At 42.7% G+C, this 21184-nt stretch overlaps 1 protein-coding gene across 16 annotated transcripts in view; it reads right to left on the bottom strand.

The window, feature by feature from the left end:
* The window catches only part of Dlgap1 (DLG associated protein 1), an 826285-nt gene that overhangs the window by 263840 nt on the left and 541261 nt on the right, over positions 1–21184 (bottom strand). The window contains exon 1 of one of the 16 annotated variants that reach the window (XM_029471243.1): positions 1824–2039. The exons of 13 other annotated variants lie outside the window; for them this stretch is intronic. In XM_029471243.1, coding sequence (XP_029327103.1) covers positions 1824–1874 — 51 coding nt within the window. In that variant the 5' untranslated portion in view covers positions 1875–2039. Of the gene's footprint in view, positions 1–1823; positions 2040–21184 lie in introns of those variants that run through there. 2 more of the 16 variants (XM_021186030.2, XM_021186027.2) reach the window with 2 other exon arrangements.

Raw genomic sequence — 21184 nt, 5'->3', positions numbered from 1 at the left:
GGGGATCTGTGAAGCTGAACATATTTAAAAACTGAAATAGGAATAGGCATCATGTGTGGTTGTGTTGTTCTAGAAAGATTGACTGTGAGAGAATAAAATTCCACACTCTTAACAAAATTAGTAAGGAGATACTTCAAAACACTGTCTAAAATTTGTAGGTGGGCCCGGATGATATTTTAGATAGTACTAAGTTACTACCGGTAGGTAAATACTCCTGTTACACTCTTTTTTAAATTTATATATTTTATTAGATATTTTCTTTATTTACATTTCAAATGTTATCCCCTTTCCTAGTTTCCCCTCTGAAAATCCCCTATCCCCTCCCTCTCCCCCTCCCCCTGCTCCCCAACCCACCCACTCTCATTCCCAGTCCTGGCATTCCCCTATACTGGGGCATAGAACCTTCACAGGACCAAGGCCTCTCCTCCCATTGATGGCCAACTAGGCCATTCACTGCTTCATATGCAGCTAGAGCCACAAGTTCCACCATGTGTTTTCTTTGATTGGTGGTTTAGATCCAAGGAGTTCTGGGGGTACTGGTTAGTTCATATTGATGTTCCTTCTATGGGGCTTCGGGCCCCTTCAGCTCCTGTTACACTCTTAAGGGTCTTACTTGTACTTCCAGAGCCAACAGAGTCCAGAGTCCACAGGAAGGAAGTGAGAGAGCTTGGTGTGTAAAAGTCATGGTGATGTTTAGAGTCCCAGTGAACAAAAACTGGGATTCCCCAGTTCATGTCCCATGCAGAAAATCAGGGTGGAAAGAAGAGGCCAGGGGGGATGGGAAGGCAGTTCCTTTCTATTTCTCCAAAATTCCCCATACTCTGGCTGTTTATGAGTAGACCTTCTAATACCGTTTGAGGTCACCTACTTTGGGACACTCGAGTCTGATTTTCAGATGACACAGCAATGCAAGCCCAGAATGACTACAAACACAAACCCTGCTTCTATTTTTCTACCCTTGCCAGCCTGATAGACCCGGTCACAGTTTCTTCTCCATCCTGATAAACCCTGGCTGATTTCAGGGGTTTCTGGGAAGATGCAAACTGAACCAGATCCCCTGTATTAAACACCAAAAAAGCAGAATTGCCGAGTGAGTGAGGCCAACCTGGTGCCCATTCCTCCACTTCTTGTTTATGAGATATTCTCGCCAAGGCGGTGAGAAAGGTCTCAGTTGTGATAGCTTCTACTCCCGAGAGCTTGGGAACAGCCACATTGTCCATACGCACTGAAACCATCGCAGCCATGGGCCATCAAGAAAGTTGCAGGGAAATTCACATTACCACGATGCCGCTATTTTTAAAAGCCTGCTCTCACAAAATAAAATCCACCTAAACCAAGGCTGTGCAGTAATTTTTAGCAGCTGAAAATGATTAGCTCTTCTAGAATAACACATACTTAGAAACGAAATGATGCGGAGAACAATGAGATGTAAATAGCCTGCTTCCCCGAGAACAAATCTCACCATCAATTTATATTACATCACGATAAACACCAACACTTAGTGCTTAAATAATTTAGTCAATCATGGCTGAATCTAACTATCTTCCCATGTAACTAAACTCACTCAGCACAGATGATAAAAAAAAATACGGTATCGTTCTTATTAAATGCTGCGTTTCTCTCCTGCCCCTCTGGTATCATAAGCAATCTATCTCAAGAGAGCACGGTGGGAAAATCTGTTATAAAATTTTTGTCCCCAATTCAGAGGCATCATAAAATGTGAGAGTAGCTCTAGAATGTTAAAAGAAAAACTACAGATCAACACAAAAAACAAGCACCAAGAGACCATTGTCAGTTCTAACCCAGAATTCCTATTAGCTTACCTTATTAGCCGAAACACCAAACAGAATGTCCTTATGGAAAATTAAGTTCATTATTCATGTCAGCTTTGGTTTGGTGTGTGCAGCTGAAAGAATCCAGCTTCTCCTATAATTTGCTGAGGCAAAGTGTGCCGAGCCAGGCAGTAAACACAGGACCTGGGGGTGGAGGGAGAGTGAGCCGTGATCTGCTCGCAACTCTCCACTTGAAACTTTCCAGTTTCATTCACGTGAAGCCGAAATCAGATCTCCCTCCCCACGGACAATTATTACTTAGGGAAACTCCCAGTCCAGGTGTTTAACTGTAGTTGTTCAGGACAGAGCTCAGACAGGAGCTTGCTTTCTGTGGCACTGACCTAGCAAACTGACCCTGCTCTCTTTCATTATCTTTTGTGAAGTCTTGGGTTCTGAGTCAGTTTACAGCACATATGGGGTGTGATTATATCCTGTCACGGAGAAGTCCACATGGGGTACTCGTCCTTGCAGTTTGCGAACCACAGAATGCCTGGTTGTCTCTGTGGCACTGAAAGCATAGATGCAGTTCCCGATTTTGAAGATAAGTGCGTTCTAAGTGGATACAACAGTCACGTGACAAATGCGCAGAGACCCAAGGGAACCCAGCAGTAAAATAACAACAGCTACATATCCCCTGCCCATCAGTCCCCTGTCCACTCTCATTTAGAAAAACGGAAATAATATTGTGTTATTCGTGGATTTTTCTCTAGTGAACATGGAGTGAAGTTAAGCTTTACTCAATTAAAATCTCCAGTCAAAACAGGAAGAACGATTCTGCGTTGTCAATGGACCAGGTTCACAGGAGTGAGCAAAGTGAGTGCGCTCATCTGTATCCCGGGGGGCTGTGTGGACCACCGAATACCCATGAGTGTGGCTCAAGATAAAAATCACCAACTTACTTAAAGCATGAGGTTTGGAGGATAATTTTTTTGTGATTTGATTATGTGGCTCTGGAGTAGGAACTTCATACATAAACAATCCTGCTACTCTGTGATGTCTGCACCTGCCTGGCACTTCAGAGCACAGACTCTTTTAACACCTTCCTTGTTCTTGTCAATAAATAAGGTCAAATTTGAGAGGGTTCTCCCGAATGAATGGATGCTGCTGCCTTTGATGAGGATGACTTATTTACCTTTCAATGCCCAGCAAACGTTAGTCCGTGACATCATCGTTATACTCCTGGATCTAGTCCAGGATAGTCCAGGAGAAACGAAAGTGAATGTCCATACAGAATCTGTATACAAAGGTTCTTAGAGCAGTATATTCACAACAACAGCCAAAAGGAAAAACAACCCTAACATCCACCTAATGAATAGATCACACGTATGCAGTATAGCCGCAGGAAATGAAGTATTGGCGCATGTTATAATTGGGTAATTTGTAGTCATCCCAATACAAAGGATATGTTTTTATATGATTCCATTTATAATGCAATGTCCAGAGAGTAGATTCCATGGGCCCAGAACACAGATTATTCATGGATGTACCGGGCTTGAGGTCGGACATATTGGGATGTCATTGTTGCCAGGACTGGAAGGATAAAATTGCGTTTCTCTTAAGAGTCTGCGAAGGCTGCTTGACTTAGGGACTACATGAAAACCAGTGCACACTTTATGTAGGTGATGTCATGCTTTACGAATGGAGACTCTGTGAGGATGAAAATGGAACCCATGTCATCTAATGTGTACTGTCACACGGATTATCTATATGTATTTAATCCTGCAACAGGTAGAGGAAGAAGCCAAGAAGGGAAAAGCTGACTCCAGTGAGGAAGCTCTTGAGGGCTGGACAGATGTGAATAGAGCTGAAGAAACATATATGTAGTATTTAACTGGGCCCTCCTTCCCTCCCTCCCTCCCTCTTTTGAGATATAGTCTCACTATGTAGCTCAGGCTGGTTTTGGAATTCATTCTTCTTGTCCCAGTCTCGTTAATACCAGGATTATAGGTAAATACCCGTTCCTACCTTACAGCTAACTTTCTTCTCGTCTCTCCTTCCCTCCTCCCCTCCTTCCCTCTCCTCCCCCTTCCCTTTCCTCTCCCCTTTCCTCTTGTTTTCTCCCTTACTGCCCTCCCCCTTTCCTCTCCTCCCCTTTTCTTTCCTCCCTACCCCTCTCATCTCCTCCCCTCCCCTCTCATATTCTCCCCTCTTTGTGATCCTCCTGCCTCAGCCTCCCTAGCATCCAGAGTTCTAAGCATGAAGCATAAGGCTTCAGTTGTGACAAATTTTTCAATAAGGAAAATTAAAAATTAAGAGCTTGAGAGGATGAGAGCAAGGTAAAGAAGATGATAAAGAGAAGTCAGAAGAAGGGATGAGGGTAAAAAATGATGGAAGAAAAACAGAAGAATAAGATGGCAGAGACTCTCTCCCTCTCTCTCATCCTTCCTTCCTTCCTTCCTTCCTTCCTTCCTTCCTTCCTTCCTTCCTTCCATCTTTCCTTCCTCCCTTCTAGTATTAGGGACTGAATATAGGGTGCTCAGGACTCTACCAGTGGCTCCAGACTCATAACATGAAACTGCAGATGATTCAAGGAGGAAAACAGGACCATACATTTGATCATGATGACATTGGTGGTCTAGCTGAAGACAAAGGCAGAGATGCTGCTAGAACAAGACTGTTCACTGAGGGCTGTAAGCTGTTCAGACTAAGGAGATGTGTCTTAAACAGAGCCCGTGGAGCCAGAATCAAGGGAGAGCAGAGGTAAGTATGAACCTGGAGGCTCTCAGCCTGTAGGTTGTGACCCCTCTTGGCAAACTTCTATCTCCAAAACATTTGCATTACAATTCATAATAGTAGCACAATTATGGAATAGCAAGAAAAATAATTTTGTGGTTGGGGGGGGGGGTCACCACAACATGAGAAACTGTATTAAATGGTGGCAGCATTAGGAAGGTTGAGAACCAGGTTTAGATTCTAGGAGAGCTGAAAGAGAATGACTAAGACCCAGAATGAAATGAAAAGGTCTTTTAAAACATAGATCTTGAAATAAGTAGAAGGAGAGGGCAAATGAAAAGCCTTGGTCCAGATGGTTTAATATGAACAGATGACCAAAAAGGAGGGGGGGGGGAGGATGAGCAGTGGGGAAGTAAGAGGAGGAGCAGTGAGGAGGAAGAGAATCAGGAGAAGTGGGGAAGAAAGGGAAGGAGGAAGATGAAGAGGAGCAGTGGGGAAGAAGGAGGATGAGCAGTGGGAAGGAAGGGGAGGAGGAGCAGTGGGGAGGAAGGAGGAGGGTGAGGAGGAGGAAGAGGAGGAGGAAGAATGTGAAGGACAAAGTAGCAAGCTGTCCAACTTGAATCTTTCTGCTTTTTTTCCTGTCAGAGGGTACAAGCTTTACACTGGCAGAGTAGATGAAGGAGCAAGGTAAAGAGAAAATTGAACTTGAGGAAAATATCTTCGGTTGGGTAAATCGTAAATGTATCCCTCCTTCCCATGATGCCCATGGACTTAAGATAGCTTCAGTTAAAAGCCAGACTTTTTCTGCCCCCAGCTCCAGCCTTAGAGTAGACACTGCGGGGTTCCAAAGTATTCTGTTTCAGGGAATGCAGGCGCCCTCTTTTAGATGAGTTGAGACCATAAGCACCCTGTGGATACTTCCCGGGAACCCCGAGATCCCTAAGTCATGGATCTGGAGACATCCTCGGTCCTCATGAAGCACCTCCACCATCCTTGTCCTGGCTACCATGTTTTTGTTTTTGTTTTTCATTTTTCTGAGACAGAGTCTCACTTGGTAGGCTGGGCCTTGATGAACCTCTTATCACTAGGCTATCACAGCACTACGGCAAGTGACAGCCAGGGAGAGGCCTTTAATCAGGAGCGGAAAGATCAAAAGTCACACATGTCAACCACCCTTTTGGAATGTTCGAGAAGACTTGCTTGGCATTCACCTTTGTATGACATTCCCTAGGGAGAGACCTGACTTCCTGTTGGCCATCCATCGAATTAGCAAACTGTATGGGGTGTGTGTATGTGTAATGCTGCCAGGAAGGTAGGCAAAGGGAAACCTCTGGGTTCAGGAACCCAGCCTGATCTAGGAGACAGGCTTTGATGGAGGTGCTAAGTATGGCAGTTGCCCCTACCCTATCCTCATTCCTATCTGTGGAAAAAGAATCACCTTGATTTTAGACAATACATTTCCAGGGAACCAGACACAGGTCCTCAGAATGGTTAAGCAATAGTCCTTACAGATTTTGTTCACCTGTGTGGCTGACTCATTTTTATCTCATCACTGTGGAATAGGGGCATTCGAGAGGGAAGCCATGTTTGTTTTCTGGTCATCACACTATCTGTTGCATTCGCACAGGGCCTGGTAAGAATAAGAAGTTAGTATGTTTTGCTTGTTTGTTTTTGTTTTTATGAATAGCAAAGCTTTTAAATTGGCAGGGTGTGGGGGGAGTAGATAATAAGCATAATTGATTCTAGAAGCATAATTTAATGCTTGAGACACCACATGGGACATCATTACTAGAATTCTGGTTTAAAAATCTGGCCCTTTTGAATTGTTCTCTGTTCAGGTTAGCTATAGCATCATAGAAATATGCTACTAGCCAATCATATACACTTTCCTTAAAAAGTTAACATGCACGTGGGATGTTGATTTAAAATACTATAAGACTTATTGAATGTTCACAATGAAGACTTTTCCCTTTTAACATACCTAAATACATTAAGCTTATAGTGTTTGTGCATAAATTCTAACAAAAAAGGCTTTTGCTGAGTCTTTAAAATCAGCTGTGTGTCTGTGTGTGTGCGCGCACACACATACACACACACAAACACACATACACACACACACTATCTGAGTCCAGAAGAGAGCATCAGGTTCCCCTTGAGCTGGAGATACAAGTGTGTGTAAGCCGCCCAAAATAGGTGCTGGGAAGCAAACTCCTCTGCAAAGACATGGTACTTTTAACCATGGACACATCTCAGCTCTGTCAGATGGGTAATCATAGAGTAGTAAGGTGGTGGTACTGGTGGCAGTGGCAGCGGCAGCATCACCATCATCATCAACAAAACTCCTGAAGAAGTTAATACGTCTGAATCTAATCTTCAGAAAGCAATGTCTGGTATGTAACATCTGGGCAGGCTGTTCAGTAGAAGGTTTCTGGGCACTTAGGCAGAAAAGCACACTCACTAAGAAGTGAAACAACCCACCTATGCTCAGCTTTATCTTTTCCTTTGTAAGAGAGACTTGCTTGATCAATAAATGAATGTACCAAGCTTCTGTGTGCTAAACCATCTTTAGAACAAAACACCGGGGCGGGGGGATTTTTTTTTCTGACCTCGTAGCTTCTCCCTTGCTGGTTGGTTGGCTTCAATAGTATCCAGCAGTGCTGTGGAGGCTTCTGTGGGAGGCAAGTCATTATCAGACTTGCCTCGCTGTGAATCAGATGAGGTACAGTAATGACTGTCCTGGGAGAGACACCCATTGATCACACAAAAGTGGTGTGAATGCTATGAGGGGTAACCAATAGCTTTCTGGTTGGATTTTAAACTACTCTGCAGGAGAAAACTCATGTCTGGTCCCATAAATGTGGCCAACAGCACGTCGCTGGAGAGCACAAAGGTCCTACTTTAATTGCTAAATGGACAGAGTATTAAAATACTAACGCATATCTCTGTACCCCTAGATTAGTGCAGATCTGTCCCCATGAGAGGAGTAACTTTGTGCAGTGGGTAGACATTCATAGAGACACTCAAAACTAGTCAAAGTGCAGACCACCAGTGATGGTCACTCCTTCTCCCGAAAGGGGACATCTGTATGACCCTCAAGGATCAAGGATCATTGCAGAAGGAGAAGCAGAAAGAATGTGAGAGCCAGACATCTAAGATGACCAGGTTAAAACAGTGTCTCCTGGACATGACTGGGCTGTTACACTCATGAACTCAGGGCAACTGTGGCTGTGTGCAAGGCACCTGCACAAAGCCAAGCCAGCTAGTATCCTAGAATAAATGGGGAAGAGGCTTATGAACAACCATGTGTAGTTGGGAAGCTATTGACAACTGATAGGAGAATCAGTCTTCTCAAGAGCCCTGGATAGGTTGACTGCATTCTAGTGCGTGGTCCCACATCCATGCATAGCATCAATTGAACTCAGTGGAATATAAAAAAAAATAAAAATAAAAATGAGTTCATAAAGTTGGGAGGGGCCTCAGAAGAGGTGACCTGGGAGGAACCTGAAGGGGTGTAGGTGAATATGACCAATAAGAAGCTTAAATGCGCCTTAGAAAATATTTTTTGAGAGTCCATGAAAAAGTATAAAATCAGTTAAAGAGCAGAAAATGAAGCTGGCCCCAGACTTAGTCATAGGAACGTTTATCCTCAGCACAGAGCACAACAATATCTAAGAGATAAGAATGAAAGACAGGAGTCAAAGATCTTTCTACCTAGCCTGGTTGTTATTTCATGGATCAAAACTCAAGTAAAAAGTCAACATTCCTCTGTTGAGGGACATCTGGGTTCTATGTGGTACATTTACACAATGGAGTACTACTCAACTATTAAAAACAATGAATTCATGAAATTCTTAGGCAAATGGATGGATCTGGAGGGTATCATCCTGTGTGAGATAACCCAAGCACAAAAGAACTCACATGATATGCACTCACTGATAAGTGAATATTAGCCCAGAAACTTAGAATACCAAAGATACAATTTGCAAAACACAGGAAACTCTAGAAGAAGGAAGACCAAAGGGTGGATACTTCATCCCTCCTTAGAATGGGGAACAAAATACCCATGGAAGGAGTTACAGAGACAAAGTTTGGGGTTGAGAAGAAAGGATGGACCATCCAGAGACTACCCCACCCGGCTACCATCCCATAATCAGCCACCAAACGCAGACACTATTGCATATGCCAGCAAGATTTTGCTGAAAGGACCCTGAAATAGCTATCTCTTGTGAGGCTATACCACTGCCTGGCAAATACAGAAGTGGATGCTCACAGTCATCTATTGGATGGAACACAGGGGCCCCAATGGAGGAGTTAGAGAAAGTACCCAAGGAGCTGAAGGGGTCTGCAACCCTATAGGTGGAACAACAATATGAACTAACCAGTACCTCCAGAGCTTGTGTCTCTAGCTGCATATGTAGCAGAAGATGGCCTAGTCGGCCATCATTGGGAAGAGAGACTCTTTGGTTGTGCAAACTTTATATACCTCAGTACAGGGGAACACCAAGGTCAAGAAGTGGGAGTGGGTAGGTAGGGGAGCAGGACAGGAGGAGGGTATAGGGGACTTTCAGGATAGCATTTCAAATGTAAATGAAGAAAATATCTAATAAAAATTGAAAAAAGTGAACATGGACGATAATTATCAAATGAGACCTTGTAATAATTACTTTATGGGGTTTGTTTGAGCTCTCGGGTCAAGGTAATGCTGTCCGTTATGATGGGAGTATATAATGGAGGGAGTCTGGGGTAGCTGGTCATAGCATGTCCACAGTCAAGAAGCTGGAATTCTGCTTGCTTCTTCTTATCTTCCCATTTATCCATGGTAAGAACCTAACTGAGATGATGATACTTACATTCAGGGTGAGTGTGATGGCTAGTTTTTATGTCAGCTTGACATAAGTTACAGACATCTGAGAAATAGTAACTCCATATTGGAAAAAAAAACACCTTATAAGATCTGGCTATAGGCAGATAAGCCTGTAGGGCATTTTTTTCATTCCTCCCCCTCCTCTTCTCCCTCTTCTTCCTCCTTCCCCTTCTCCCCCTCCTCCTCTCCTCTTCCTCTTCCTTCTTCTTTACCATTAGAGATTGTTTTCTTTTCTTTTTTTCTTTTTATTATTACTCTTAATCCTTTTTTATAGTCCAGTTGTTACCCTGCTCCCAGTCTGCCCACTGACTGAAAAAATGTGTAGCCCAGGCTGGCCTCGAACTCATGGTCCTTCTGCCTCTGCCTCCTTCAGCAAATCCTACCAGTGTGTGTCACCACAACTGGCAGGCATTTTCTTATTTTGTGACTGATGAGGAAGGTCCCAGCCCATTGTGAGTGGCTCCACCTATGGGCTGGGTCTTGGGTTCTATAAGAAAGCAGGCTAAGAAAGCCACAGAGATAAAGCCAGTAAGCAGCACCTCTTCATGGCCTGTCCTTCAGCTTCCATGTCCAGGTACCTGCCTTGTTTTCCCTCAGTGGAATATGATTCAGGAAGTATAGGCCAAATAAACTCTTTCCTCCCTGGATTGCTTTTGGTTATGGTGTTTAATCACAGCGATAATGACACACACTAAGACAGTGGGTCTTTTCCCATTAGTTAAACTTCTCTGAAAACTTCCTTAAGTGACTGCAAATCTAGTCACATTGACAAATATTAGTAGCCACAGCTCCACACCTTTCGACTTGACAACCAAATATATCACCTTTTTAATCCTAATATTCCACTCTCATCCTGAATGGTTCATAGCTATCTCATAATTCAAAACTCAGATAGTTTCCAAGGAGCATCTAAGCATCAACGGTCCCAAACATTGTTCAAAAGTTCAGTAGAGTCTATTCCGAGACTCAGTGAACCCATCAAATTAACAATACCACGTCACTAATTCTAATATAACGGTGATAGAAAGTAACTACTTCCCTTTCAGATGGGAGGAAAGGAAACATAGCAAGGAATGGCTGGACTAAAGCCAGCCTCAATCCCAGAGCACATGGAGGCTCCATGTGGGGAATCATATGAGCTCTAGCAGCCTTGTGTGGCCCCATCTCTTCATTCCACTGCCTGCACCATATAAAGACTCTCTCTGGAGCTGGCCCACTCTATGCCTGCAGCTCTTCTCACAGTCTTGGCACCTCAGACATTCGAGGGTTTCCATAACACTCAGTTTTACAAATGGCCTCTATGATCTTCTTTGCAGACAACCCAAACATGCTCCATAGTGTCTGTCCTTAGCAGATTTTTCTGAAACCTTGGAGGCAACCTCCATGACCTGGTAACTCTTGACTTTCTCATGCCTATAAAACCGGTGTCACGTGGATGTTGTTGCCAAGATGAGATGCAGTGTGATTTCCTCTCACCACAGTTCTTTCCCAGAGCTGTGGCAGTTTCTGTATACCCTGGTGTCAAATAGGGAGGTCTGTACCATTATGCCTAAGCTTTGCTTTTGGTCCTATTCTGAATGTTTATTAAAAATCATTACGTTCGGAATGCTGAAGTTATCAGAGCCACTGTTTGAACCATTGTTATTTGTTGACTAGTCATAGACCTTGTTTACTCTGGTATACGACATGCAGCGGTAGCCACCCTTTAGCCTGAGTCAGAACCAACCAAGAATAACTTCTATGTATGTAAATGTATATGCTTCTTGTTGCTCTCCATAGGTTTTCCTCACAGAGAAGAGACAAATTATTGATGCTGTTCTTGTCTCAACACTAGGTCTCAAATGGTGTGAGCATCAGAAATTGGTTGGTGGTTGCTGTTACGATTTGTGCTGGTTGCTACATAGTAGATAAATTGCATCTGGTAGATAAATGCAATATTATGCATTTAGTTTACAGCGATCTGAGAACCTCTGTGTGCTCTAAGTCAATGGCAATGTCCTTTGCAGAAGTCTATAGAGCACTGCATACTTCCAGCCTGGTAGAGATATGCAGCTTTCTTTTTATTAGATATTTTCTTCATTTACATTTAAAATGCTATCCTGAAAGTTCCCTATACCCTCTCCCCGCCCTGCTCCCCTACCCACCCACTCCTGCTTTTTTGCCCTGGCATTCCCCTGCACTGGGGCATATAAAGTTTGCAATACCAAGGGGCCTCTCTTCCCAGTGATGGCCGACTAGGCCATCTTCTGCTAGAGATATGAGCTCTGGGGGTACTGGTTAGTATGCAGCTTTTGATGACTGCCATTAAATGTTGAGCAGGCTCTGTAGTCTCTTTCTATTGATTTATGTATAGGCAAACAAATTAAAATCCACAATGATTAAAAAAGTCATCTAGTTCATTGCTGACATATCAGACACACTAATGAGATTTATGGCATATCATATCTTGTGAAGATGTTAATTAGACTTCACATTTAATAATCTCTCAGTGAAAGCATACTTTTGGGTACTCCAATCTGCACTTTTAGGTGTGTGAATTATAAGCAATCTATCTCTTGCTCATTGCTGGAAATGTATAGCAACACATAATTATTATTGCATGACCACAAACAAAGGTGATGGCCCTCAGAGGCAAAGGGTACACATGTACTCACATGTGCCCAGTAGTACTTACTAAAGCCCAGAATAACCCCAGAATTGCGTTAAGCCACTCAAGTGTTCAAAGCAGAGAACAGGAACATGTCAACACATTGAGGTGAGAGACAAAGGGTCTTAGAACTCTTAACTGAACACAGAACAAGTTGACACAATTGCCAGACTTATTAGCAAATGGATAGAAAAGTAGGTCAGAGCCAGAGATGTTTCTCACTGAATGCAGTGAAGTTCTGAATGTAACTGAAATGTTGCCACCACTGCAACATAAGCTCACGGGATGTCAGTTCCCCCACAAGGAGACAAAGTTTATCAGGGAGATGCTGACAGAGACTCAAGACCCACCCTTAAAACACTGTTGCAGGAATTCTATCCTTTGAAGCTGGAATACAACAAGATTTTCATGGCAAATAGAGGTTTTCTTTTTTATTGAACATCTGAAGGACTGCCATGCAGAGGGTATTTAGATACATTTCACAATAGTTTCTTTCTGAGATGGAGAGTGTTGGGTGCAAAACAGAGAAGACACTTCATCAGCTTCTTTGCATCAGCTCTATAGAGAAGATTCTTCTAGATGCATCAGCTCTACAAACTATGACAGGCACTTATTTATTACACTTATACATGAGTGTAATACAGAAATGTGAGACATACAGACAACACTCCCAACCAAACCCAGAACGAGAGAAAAAGAGAGTCGGGGAAAGCGATCACACTATATGTAACCAAAAAATACTATTTGGAGTACAGAAGTGGGGAGATAATTCAACGGTTTTATAAAATTGCCAGTCAAAATAAGGCTGAATGCAGGCTACTGAGGCAGTGACCTATTTTTTTTTTTTGTTAATTAGATGAGAGAATTGTGATTGCTAAAATTAAGATGAGCTGGAGGAGCCTGAGTAGGGTGAGGCCAGCAAAAATAGCTAATGGGTACGGTGTCAGTCATTTAAAATGGAAAACACCTGTGCATGATGGAGTTAAACTGCTCATAACATAAGAAAGGGAACCAATTTCTGTATCGAATTATATGTTACTATTCTGCCTGATAGAGGCCTTTGGTATACAGAAAGAGGCAAAGTCTCACTTTAGAAGTGTGTGCTCAGGGTTAGACAATAGCTGAGACACTTGTGTGGTCTCTGCCTAAAAAACAAAAACAAAAACAAAAAAGAAGTATTAAAGAGGTCTCCACATAATAATTGTGCAAAGTTAGAATACTTAAATTATTTTAGGATACTAAGATTCACTTGTGTTTCTTTTGTAAGACTGAAGAATACTTCGTACTTGGGGATAATAAAACAAACTGTTGTCTTCTACTGAAAACGACAATTAAGGTTATTCGTGATGGCAAAAATCCATAAAAATTATTTTAAATTTCAAATGACTTATCAGTAAATATTTTCCTCACAGTGTAGTTGCATACTTTAGTAGTTATATGATGTATTCACTAAAATGGAAAAAAATATCTAAAAATAAGCTTTTGCTAAGACAGCATCAAATGACTCTCATTCATGTTTAATAGTTATTTCCTGAGAGTCATGCTCACGGACAGGTTCTCCTGCCTTGTCTCACCAGAGCTCTGGTATCTGACTTTGTTGAAATGTCTATTTCTTGACTTCCTCTTGTCCACTCTGGCACTGTGTTGCTCTAATTTCTTCCTGTGTCAACTGACTCTTGTCCCCTGTGACCAAGAACTTGACATAAGCACCTTCGGGCAGCTCTGTTTATTTTGTTCAGTTTCAGAGGGCCTGTGCTGTCACAGTGAGGAAGGGATGGAGGGGACGCTCATATCCTCACAGCAAAGCTTGAATCATGGCGGCAAGAGGTACAGACAAGGGGGTGGTTTACTCTTTGACCAGTTCAGGAACACAGACTGTAATGGCAGCAGTCAGAGACAGGATATGCTTAAGGACTGACCCACTGACCTACTTTCTTCCACTCATTTTACCTTAAGTTTCAAGAACTTTCCAAAATGGTGTTGCCATCTGGGGTCTAATCTCTAAAGCCTAGGCACGTGGAGATATTACATATTCCAACCACTCCCCCTCCCATCCCCATGCCCTTTGAATTATTTCCCATTTATGTGTTGTTTGTGTAGCTCAGGGACCTAGCTACACGTTTCCTGACTTGTTACTCTTGCCTGCAAGAGCTCACTCATTTGCAGACTCTTATATATTTTTCCCACTGTTTCATCCTCCCGAACTCTGGAATCCCAGCCTCACTGCCTGTTTGTCTCTTTCTTTCTCACCAGCCCCCTTTCAGTTCTTGACGAACTTGACATCTTCAGGGTACCGTGCTTAGTTCAATTCTTTACACTTCTCTTCGTCTTTATGGCTTCCTAAGCTCATCTGAACTATGATGATTTCTTGTCTGGCATTCAGGGATGTCTTTTGGCATATGTTTTTCCTTCCACCGTTGAGGAAAGCCAGGTCTCCAGAAGTGCATAGTAGAAACCGTTCACAACATGGCAGATCAGAAGGCAGAGAGAACTAGGGCAGGGAGGAAGCTAGAGGTGGGTATTCCCCTTCTAAAACCCATCGCCAGTAACTCCATCAGCTTCTGCCAGGTAGGTTCTATCCCCAAAGGCTCCACAACCTCCTGAAATAGCACCGCCAGTTGGAGAGCGAGCATGGCGAGCATGAGCCTCTGAGAGACCTTACAGACGTAAACAAGAATACATACTAAACCGCCAGTGTGGAAAATGTTATGCATATCCTCTCTGTGACTTAGGAATGGGCTCAGTCCGGATAAAGCCATGAAAATACTGTATGTTGAAGTTATAACTTGGCCTACTAGACATCCCATCCAGCAGTGGAGTACTGCCCTCTTGAGATTGACTGGCTAGAGGTACGGCTCACTGCTGCCACCCCGCATCTACGGAGAGGACTGCCTACATAGCTCTGTAGCCTGGGAAAAGATCCAAATTCAGTCCTTGAATACCAGACGACTATTGCTTTCATAGGATCATACAGCCAGAAAATGGCAAGAGAGACCATCAAAATTCAGAGCTTCTGTATATTTAAATCCATAGACAGTGAAAAAAAAAAGATTTCAAGCAATGTGAAGAATTAAGAGTTTCACGATAAAGAAAAAAGTATAATAGATTTTCAAGTAAAAAGAAGGTATAAATATGTAACTTATAGTCAAAGAGGGATGTGGACATAGCCAAGTCAACACTGTCTTATATAACACCCATGTACTCTGAGAAGCCTGCTGGCGGGTCAGTGGCCAGTGTTACTGTAGGCCAGTTCTCATAGGTATCCTGCTCATAAATGAGATAAAGAATTAAGAGTTAATTGTAAGAAGAAAAGTAAGTGAAGTTATCACATGCTTATATTTTAAGGAAAGAGAAACCAACAAAACTTAGACACATTAAAGATTTACCCATGTGTTAAAGTGTATTGTAAGGTAGAGCATACATAGTAGGCGTCAATATTTAACAGAAACTGACAAGTTAATTGTGAGTCAAAATCAATGCGAGGCAATAATGAACGGTTGCAGTGCATGGATGCCTATTCTATAAGAGCTTTGGATTGAAACCGTGATTTCTGAATGTAGATTCTGCTAAACTATGTTTGCATTGTGCTGTTTCAAAATAATCTAACAAACACAGACATTGTTGGCCTTTCCATGTGCCATCTATAGACGAGAATCAAGATTCCAGTGACGCCATTAGCTCCTGTATGCTAGATGTGTGATTTGTGACCCCACAATTCAAAAAGGGTGGCCTGAGAGTATAGCTCAGGGGAGCATGTGATTAGCATACCCAAGGCACTGGATTTGTCTCTAGGTCCAAGAGAATTGCATGGGGTTAAAAACGTACTATGTACTCAGGGGTGTATTCTGTAGCAGGCAAAATAGCAGCTCCCTAAAGCTTCCACCATATTAATCTAGTATCTAACATTACATGGCAGAAGGGACTTTGAATGTGGTAAGGTTAGTGATCTTCTGATGAGATCTTATTCTGGATTATGTGACCAGGTCCAATATAATCATGAAGACCTCTGTAGGTGAAGGAGGCAAGAGAGTCTGAAAAGGGCAGGGGACCCCAGACACAGAGACCAAGGTGGAGTGACAGCTTTTGAGATGGAAGGGCCAGGTACAGAACTTGTAGCCTCTAAATGCTTTAAAAGGCAAGAAAATAGATTCTACCCTGCAACACTGAGAAGGGGCAGAGTCCTACATGTTTAAATCTACTTACTTAGTGTGTGTGTGTGTGTGTACGCGCGCGCGTATGCATATGTGTGTATCTCACTGTGTGCATAAAAATGCATAAATTTACATCTTTAATTAAAAAGTTTTAATTTGTCTATGTCTGTGAGTCTATATTACATGTGCATGAGCGCCCATGGTAGCAAGACAAGGGCATCAGACAGATCCTGAGGAGTTGGAGTTACAAGCAGGTGTGAGCCACCTGATAGGGTGTTAAAACCAGACTCAGGTCCTCTGACTTGACCACATGAACTCTTAACCACTGAGCCATCTCTCCAGCCCTGAGTTTGTGTTGTTTTAACATCCCCCTGTCTCCCCCTCCCCGCCCCCACTGGCTTGTAGTACTTAGTAGCCTAAGAATACAATGTAAATGGAGCAGGATTTCATTTTATCAAACCCCAGACTAAAAGAAATGGTGATATCTCACAGCGACGGCGATGTATTGAAGTCTGTTCTCTTTTTAAAATTGAAAAAAATTTTATGCCCGTATGTATGAATGTGTACCGTGTATATGTAGTGCCTGTGGGTGTCAGAAGAAGATGTGGGATGCCTTGGGACTGGAGTTCCAGACAGTTGTGAGCTGCCATGTGGGTGTTGGACATGAACCAGGGTCCTCTGGAAGAGCAGCCGCCTCTCCAGCCCCTGGCATCTGTTCTGTTTCTGTGTGCGCTCCTATCTCCATGTTTTCAGCTCAGGAGTCAGAGCGTTATCCAGTCGTTGTGGGATGTTCTCATTCTAGGTTCTGTTCTACGTTTTACCCATGTCCATCCACTTACTGTTTTAAACATTGACAGGTGACCCGTGCTTTCTTTGTTCCCGAGTTACAGAGGAGAACACCATGGATGAGAGAAGGTAGGTGATTCTCTCATGTAATTAGTAAATACAGGATTTGAACACAACTTCCGGGAATCAAACAGTTTTTTCCCCAGAACTAACATCACAGCCTTCTACTGCGCAGCGTTCAAAGGTTCCAGTGAGTTATGTGCTTGAGCTAAAGGGACTTAATACAAATAATTAATAGAAATCAGTGACCTCAAATAGGCAAGCTAATGGGTTAATCTGGGTAGGCCCATCATAATCACAGGTACCCATAAAATACCTGGTTAAATGCTTTGCATATTTTCTCCACTATGAAATAAAATAAAAAAGAAGTTTCTTTGGCTGAGGGCAAAGAGTTAGTGGCAGGAGTTCGATTTAAATCAAGGTAAAGATCGCATATGCTGATGCCAGACTGAAGATAAAGAGACCCTTGTTGTTGAATACTCACAGGAGCAAATATGGAGATTAAAGTATAAAGCAGAGACTGAAGGAAAGGCCATCCAGAGACTGTCTCACCTGGGGATTCATCCCATATACAGTTACCAAACCCAGACACTATTGTGGATGCCAAGAAGTACATGTTGAAAGGAGCCTAATATGGCTGTCTCCTGAGAGGCCCTGCCAGAGCCTTAAAAATACAGAGGCGGATGTTTGCAGCTAACCATTGGACTGAGTGATCCCCAATAGAAGAGTTAGAGAAAGGACTGAAGGAGATGAAGGGGTTTGCAACCCCATAGGAAGAACAATGATATCAACCAACCAGACCACTCAGAGCTCTCAGGGACTGAACCATCAATCAAGGAGTACACATGGCTCTAGCTGCATATGTAGCAGAGGATGGCCTTGTTAGGCATCAATGGGAGGAGAGGTTCTTGATCCTATGAAGGCTGTATAGATGCCCCAGTGTAGGGGAATTGAGGTCAGGGAGGTGGGAGTGGGTAGATGGGTGGAGAAACACCCTCAGAAGCATGGGGAGGGAGGATGGGATAGGGGGCTTACAGGAGTGGGGAGGAACTGGGAAAGGGGATAACATTTGAAATGTAAATAGAGAAAATATCCAATAAAAAGTGAATAACAAAGAAATCATAATGTGTTGTATATACATATGAAAATGTCAAAGAATACATGTAATTTTAAAAATTGGGCGATAGAGCTGGATAGACACCCTATAAAAGAAGACATAGAAAACAGCCAGAGTTACATGAAAAACAAATGGCCAACATCTCTGTCACCATGGAAACGAAATAAAAACCAAACAGCTAGATATCCCTACAGTCCAGAAATCAGGAGCATCCCTAAAAACGACAGAAGTTAACAGGCTCTAGCAAGGATGTGGAGAGCGAGGCACCTCTTACACACTATTGGTGGGATTGAATCTCGTATGCTCAACACAGCAGACAAGAATCTAAAGATTGTACTAGTCCATGAGCCAACAATCCCACTCCTGAGAACATATCCAAAGGATGTTAAATCAGTATACAGAGGCATCAACACTCCCATGTTGACCACAGTACTATTTATAGCAGCTAAGAGGGGAATGGCCTCAGTGCTCTTTAACTGATGGTGGATGGATAAAAGAAGTGTGGTGTGTATACACAACGGAATACTATTCAGCCAGAGATAATGTCCAATGTATTTCAAGTAAGTATTTTGAATGTTTCTACCACAAAGGCATGTTTGAGGAGAATAATGCTTTAAAAATACACAATACATGTATTAAAGTATTATATGATGCCTCATAAATATGTGTAACTTCTTTGTTTGTCCTACTAGCTAAGAATAAATTCATCTGAAAACGGAAAAAGAAAAAAAAAGATACCCTTGTTGTATAATTTACCCAATTTTTGACCAGGGGAGTCTCAACCTTTTTGATCTCCACAGCTGATTACTTTCTTTTCAAAACAAGATTTCTTTCTATTTAAAAATTAAGATATTTTCTTTATTTACATTTCAAATGCTATCCCCTTTCCTAGTTTCCCCTCCAAACATCCCCTATCTTCTCACCCCCCCTCGCTCCCCAACCCACCGACCACCGACTCCCACTTCCTGGCCCAGGCATTCCCCTATACTGAGGCATAGAACCTTCATAGGACTAAGGGCCTCTCCTTTCATTGATGAGAGACTAGGCCATTCTCAGCTACATATGCAGCTAGAGACATGAGTCCCTCTGTGTATTTTCTTTGATTGGTGGTTTAGTACCAGGGAGCTCTTGGGGGTACTGGTTAGTTTATATTGTTGTTCCTCCTAGGGGGCTGCAAACCTCTTCAGCTCCTTTGGAACTTTCTCTAGCTCCTTCATTGGGGACCCTGTGCTCTGTCAAATGGATGACTGTGAGCATCCACTTCTTTATTAGTCAGGCAGTGGCAGAGCCTCTCAGGAGACAGCTATATCAGTCTCCGGTCCTCAAGCTCTTGTTGGCATCTGCCATAGTTTCTGGGTTTGGTGGCTGTTTATGGGATGGATCCCCAGGTGGGGCAGTTTCTGGATGGTCATTCCTTCAGTCTCTGCTCTGAACTTTGTCTCTGTAACTCCTTCCATGGGTATTTTGTTCTCCCTTCTAAGAAGGATCAGTGTCCACACTTTGGTCTTCCTTCTTCTTGAGTTTCATGTGTTTTGCAAATTGTATCTTGGGTATTCTGAGCTTCTGGGCTAATATCCACTTATCAGTGAGTGCATATCATGTGTATTCTTTTGTGATTGGGTTAACTCACTCAGGATGATATCCTCCAGATCCATCCATTTGTCTAAGAATTTCATGAATTCATTGTTTTTAATAGCTGATTAGTACTCCATTGTGTAAATGTACCATGTCTTCTGTATCCATTCCTCTGCTGAGGGACATTGGGTTCTTTCTAGCTTCTGGCTATTATAAATAAGGCTGCTATACACATAGTGGAACATGTGTCCTTATTACAAGTTGGAACATCTTCTGGGTATATGCCCAGGAGTGGTATTGCTGGATCTTCCAGTAGAACTATGTCCAATTTTCTGAGGAACTGCCAAGTTGATTTCCAGAGTGGTTGTACCAGCTTGCAGTCCCACCAACAATGGAGGAGTGTTCCTCTTTCTCCACATTCTCACCAGCATCTGCTGTCCCCTGAATTTTTGATCTTAGCCATTCTGACTGGTGTGAGGTGGAATGTCAGGGATGTTCAAAACAAGATTTATTTCAAAGTACATGTCTCTGTCTCTCTCTGTCACTCTGTCTCTGTCTCTCTGTCTCTGTCTCTCTGTGTCTCTGTCTGTCTGTCTCTCCCTCTCTGTGTGTTTGTGCATGTGTGCTTCTGGGTGCTCAGAGTCAAGAAGATGGCATCAGATGCCCTAGACTTAGATTTACAAGCTTTGTGGCCATCTGAATAGTGAGGAACCAAAATCAGGTCCTCTGCAATAGTAGCTCTTAACTGCTAAGCCATCATTCCAGCCCCATACAATTGCTTTCTTACAAAAACCTTGAATTGGGCTGGGTCCTGAAACAGCTTGCTGTAATGTTGTGTAGTCCATTTCTTCTTATACTTCTCCTTTCTCTGTCTCTCTTTCATCTATTTTTCACATCTTCTTTGCTGTCTGCCTTTCTACTTGCTCCTCCATCCACTCATGTACACACACACCTACTCACACCCACATAGCATTTGCTAGGTGTGGGGTGTAGAAGGCTTATTTAGTAAAGGTTGAATGAATAATGGGAAGGGAGTAAGGGCAGTTTCTCTCAATATGGTCCTAAGGAAATCCTGCCAAATTCTTAGAGATAGCTCTCTAGTGGGTTAGTTAATTTCCTTTGCTATGGGAAAGTACCCTTAACAAAAGCAATTTAGAAGGAAAGAATTTATTTTGTAATTCCAAGTTATGGTCCATCATTGTGAGGAAGTCAAGGGAACAGGGACTTAAGCCACCTTCAAATCCACGGTAACCAGCAGAGAGAAATGAATGTGTTTTTGTTGTGCCTGTTCATGTGTGGCTTTCTCTGTTCTCATTCAGGATCCCTGAACTATATGAGAACAGAGAAAGGTAAGGAATGGTACCACCCACAATGGACCAATCTTTCTCTTTTAACTGTGGTCAAGATAATTCTCTATATACATGCCCACAAGTCAACCTGCTAGATAATCACTTGCTGAGACTTTCTTTTTTTTTTTTT

The sequence above is a fragment of the Mus caroli genome, chromosome 17, assembly GCF_900094665.2.
Source record: "Mus caroli chromosome 17, CAROLI_EIJ_v1.1, whole genome shotgun sequence".
Lineage (NCBI taxonomy): Eukaryota > Metazoa > Chordata > Mammalia > Rodentia > Muridae > Mus > Mus caroli.
The sequence above is the reverse complement of the archived record's forward strand: the minus strand, read 5'-3'. Positions and strand labels throughout refer to the sequence as shown.